The sequence below is a fragment of the Saprolegnia diclina genome (genome assembly GCF_000281045.1).
Source record: "Saprolegnia diclina VS20 unplaced genomic scaffold supercont1.76, whole genome shotgun sequence".
Lineage (NCBI taxonomy): Eukaryota > Oomycota > Saprolegniomycetes > Saprolegniales > Saprolegniaceae > Saprolegnia > Saprolegnia diclina.
This window is the reverse complement of record NW_008246143.1, coordinates 43,964-48,643: the sequence shown is the minus strand read 5'-3', so window position 1 is coordinate 48,643 and position 4,680 is coordinate 43,964. Positions and strand designations below refer to the sequence as shown.

Below are 4,680 nucleotides of genomic sequence, written 5' to 3'. Positions count from 1 at the left end.
GTCGTTTACTTGTGTGCAACGGCGCCGCTTGCGCCGAGCCGACGTCGAGTACTTGGCGCATTCTTTGGGGCTCCGCCACGCCACTCCCAACATGGCTAGCGGGCGCCAAGATACTCTTGTTTGCCCCCACTCTTCGTGCTCGACGTTTGAGGAGCGAAAACGCAAGTATCGTATTCCACGCGATGGGTCGCGAACCAACTGCCAAGTTTCTGAAGATGACGCTTTCTTCGTTCCACCAAGGTATTTTCTACGTACTAGTAAGTATTTCTTTGCAACAAGTTTCGTGGCTTAGTAACCATATCGCCATGCAACCTTTACGAATAAGGTAGCTACGACATAACAGAAGCAGACCACACCCCAGCGTTGGACGACCACAGCCAGCACCACATTCTGTCTGCAAACGTCAGGCTGTGAGTCATCACACCTCTTACTGGTACAACACTACTCAGCAAAGTTCGCCCGGTTAGTGTATTCGCGTCCATCTCTGGACAAGTTGCCACCCGTAGCCATCAAAACCTCGATGCTCCAATACTAGATATAGATTGATTGATTGATTGATTGATTGATACTTGAAATAAATACGTTTCAGGAGTTGGCGGATGCTTGGCGACGGTGAGCGCGATGCTCGACTGACGGTTGGGCGTCGTCGTAGACAGGGCCAAGCTGGGGACGTAGCGCGCCTTCCTCGCTGCAGCTGCGGTTCTTCGGATCGACGCCGTCGTGCCTTGGCGTTTGTTGCGACGTGACGGCTGCATGCGACCGTGATGGTGTCGTTTGTCGTTTGAGCGCTCTTGACGCGCGTCGCTGGAAACGGCGCTTGCACCGTCTTGGGCGCCTTTAGCCGTGCCACTCGCTTTGATACCGGCCTTGCGCGACAGTCTGTGGCGCCGTACCCGGGTGGCTACAGTTGATGTGCTTCATCGAAGCGTTGGTGTCGTCGCGGGGAGCGATAGGATGTCGTTGCCGTCACCGCATCGACGCGTCGGTGTTGAAGCCAGAGACGACCGGGACGCTGCTGATCTCGTTGCAGTGGAGCGTCGGTGTCGAAGCTCGAGACAACCGGGACGCTGCCACCGTCTTTGGATCGGTGTCGAGGCGGGGGACGGCAGAACGCCGTTGCCGTCGTTCCATAGAAGTACTACCGGTATCGAATCGGCTTGGAACCGCGGTCAACGATTGACGCGGACATCGAGAGTGGCTCAGCAGTGCAGCCCCCAGATAGTGCTTGAGGTACTTGGTCCCAGTAGGGTGTTGATGTCGGGGCGGTGGTGGACGCGTCGTGACGTGCCTCGTTGAGTACTTCAACGTTGCTGTCGGGAGGTGTTGCCTGCTGCTGCCCATCGCTGCCCGCGCAGATGACCTGACACATCAGACGTCGTTGCTGATGGATTTCGTGTAGAACGTTGACCGAGTGCCCGATACGCCGAGTGGTGAGGTTTTGTTGCCCCTGTTGTCGCCGATGTCGAGGCCGGGGTTTGCTTCATGCATCATCGCCGAGGTCAGAGCGAGGTGACGTGGCCACGTCGCTGGACAGAGGTCGGAGCGTTCTAGTCGTGGCTGGGCGACGTCGAAATGCAGCACAAATGGCGGTGTCACGGCCAACCGTCTATGGGCATCGCAGTCAAGTCTGTGAGGCAGTGGGTGCCTTCTTCCGATCTAGCACGCACGGCGTGCACGCCGAAGAGTTGTCCTCGTGGTGGAGGCACCCGTTGCGGGGGGTAAGGCGATAAGCGGGCGCTTCAAAAGCGCGGCTTGTTCCTGTTGCAGGGTCGCCGCACCGGTGTCCGGCGGTGCTGTGGCGCGCATGCACATGACGCACCAAATGTGCATCGAACGTGAACTCCATGAGAAGCACGCGTGCGTCGATGTTGCTGGGGCCGATGCTGCGAAAGCGCTGCTTGCTGCAAGGTGTCGACGCACGAGACGACCAAGACGCTGCTGCCATCGCTGCGTCAAAGCTCCGGTGTCGTCGGTGGAGCCAAGCGTCGGTGTTGAAGCGCGAGACAACCGGGACGAGGGACGCTCCTGTTTTTGCGTCGGAGAGCCGGTGTCGTAGCAGGAGACAGCAGGTTGATGCTGCGGTTGTGCTTGCGGAGCGGGTGCCGTTGCGCCCTCTCGAGCTACAGAGCGCCTGTGGTGTCGTGCCCGGGAGAGGTTGCGCGCAGGTGCTCTTCGGTTTTGTGGCTTTGTTGCGAGAGCTGAAGGATGGCATGCCCCAAGATCGAGACTTAGCAGGCCGAAGCCAAATTGAAAGTGTCGAGGTTTGGCTGGCCTTTGCCTGCCCTTCTAAAAACTCTATTTCTACACTCTACCGACACGTTGAAACGCCCATATCCCAAGGGTCAATATATAAGAAATGTTCTTATTGACCCTTGTATCCTCATTGGAGAACGTTGGTCTTGCGAGAGTGAGTGGTGCCGAAGAGCAGAACAGCCACGACGTCATTTTCGGCACGGATCACGAGCAAAACGCGAACTAAGCTCGGTTTCGAGAAACGATTTGCAATATACTGGAATCGATGCCGGTCCGGCGCAAGCTCATAAATGGCACCGGCGAGTGGGCACGACACGAGCAAGCTACTGAAAAGCTTGGTCAAATGCTTGCCACTTGAACTTGCGAGGACAAAGATTCCACATACTGTAGCTTCAATTTCCTATCAAGCGATGCTGACGCCATGTCTCTGCAGCACGAGTGACTTGTGTCTGTGCTGACAATGTGCAGTGTATATCAACGATTCGTTCGCCGCTGTGAGGTTGGAATCGAGTCTTTTCTGCAATTGTTCTGTCGCGTCCAGTGGGGGCTACTCGGATTGCGCCTGCGGTCGCATCACAATCAAATCGTCCGCATGCCATAAACACTTGCGAATTGTATGCGCAGTTTTGTCTATCGTCACATTATCCGGATGATCGCCCTTGACATGCAAGGTCATTTTCCAAAATGCGTGCTGTGCAATACAACATCTTTTCGCCCAAAGGTCGCCGGTTCAAGACCAAGGCAAAGACACCAACGGTCGGCGCCAAGGACAGCGTCGTCGTGCAGGTCAAGGCCGCGGCCATCAACCCCGTCGGTACGTCGAAGCCTTCCGCTTTGCCCGGCACGCTCAACATTGCATCCTCTCATGTTAGATTACAAGCTGCCGGCGCTTTTCATGCAAGGCAAGGGCGTCGGTCTTGACGTTGCTGGCGTTGTGACGGCCGTGAGCCCCGATGTCACGACGCTGGCGGTTGGCGACCGTGTCTTTGGCAGCACGCATGGGTCGCTGGCAGAACACGCACTCTGCCAAGCTTCAACGCTGACAATCCTCCCGGCGTCGCTCACCTTTATTGAAGGCGCCGCCTTGCCGACGACCTACATCACTGGCTACCAGGCGCTTGTCAACCATGGGTTCAAGGCGGGCCAGTCGCTCCTCATCCTCGGCGCCAGCGGCGGCTGCGGCACGGCTGCGATCCAGCTCGCCAAGGGTCTCGGCGCACGTGAGATTGTCGGCGTCTGCTCCAAGGCCAACGAAGAGCTCGTGCTCTCGCTGGGCGCCGACCGCATCATCGACTACAAGACGCAGTCGATCACGGACCCCGAGTGGGTCAAGCACTTTGACTTTGTCTACGACGCGGCGTCGGCCTCCGGTGGCGGCGAAGATTACCTCGTCGACTCGCAGACGGTCCTGAACGAGAAGGGCACGTACGTGGCCATCAACGGCAAGATTTCGTTGTGGCTGCGTCACTTTTTGGGCCTCGGCCAATACCGTCCGAACGTGCATTTGCTGCTGGCGGACCCAAAGTCGGTCGATTTCAAGGCCGTCGCCGACATTCTGGAGGCGCAAAATGTCAAGCCCATCATTGACAGCGTGTTTCCGTTTACGCCTGAAGGCGTCGAAGACGCGTTTGCAAAGCTGCATTCGCGCCGCGCCAAGGGCAAGATCGTGGTCAACGTGTCGGCCGAGTAGGCAGCAAGACCATCTTGTTGCCGGTTTATAATCTATTTTGCACAATTGACAGCTCCTTGTTGGTTTTTGAATATTTTGCACTAGCATGTCAAAACTTACACCTGCACCTGCGATACAAAGACCGACGAAACCTTAGGTCCTAAACAAATGTTGCATGCTGACGTTTCGGGACACGACTCGACACGTTGGCGCCAATTCAGTGATGAGCCAGACTACTGGTAGTGTGATTCGACTAGTATTTTCAGTCTGTGTCGATGCACCATGAGCCTGCATCAAGCCAACTTTTACCACCACTGCTACTGGTATTTCACGTTCGCTTGTAAAAAACGAGCACGCAGAGAGGGTGCTGGGCGTGACTTGACGGAGATGGCTTGATTCTACGATGCAAAATGCGTAATGACATTGGTGACGGAGCTATGAAGGCCGCACCTGTGAAACTTCCATCTTTCTACCTTCTATATCTGCCGTTCTTCTAGTCGTCTATTCTTCTGTGCTCACTCGCGCTTGTGAGCGGAAATTATCTTCCGTAGCCGAAATTTGAATCTTCCACATTGCCATCCAGTTGAAAGGATTGAAGTCATGAGCTGAGTTTACAAATTTAGTGCATTCTACTACTACGTGCAAACAAAAACAAATACCATATGTTCGTCCTACGCTCGCCCCTCTTCAGACGACAACGCTAAAGTCAAGCGGCTCGAGCGTCGACAGCCACGCCATGTCACTATCGCAGCTGTCCA

General features: G+C 55.7%; 1 protein-coding gene across 1 annotated transcript; it reads left to right on the top strand.

The window, feature by feature from the left end:
• Positions 1–2,937: 2,937 nt before the first annotated feature.
• On the top strand, positions 2,938–4,000 carry SDRG_14678 (hypothetical protein; the record flags this gene model as incomplete). Its single annotated transcript, XM_008620827.1, has 2 exons — positions 2,938–3,067; positions 3,126–4,000. 2 exons carry the CDS (start codon positions 2,938–2,940, stop codon positions 3,941–3,943), a joined length of 948 nt encoding a protein of 315 aa, XP_008619049.1. The 3' UTR covers positions 3,944–4,000.
• Positions 4,001–4,680: the final 680 nt, after the last annotated feature.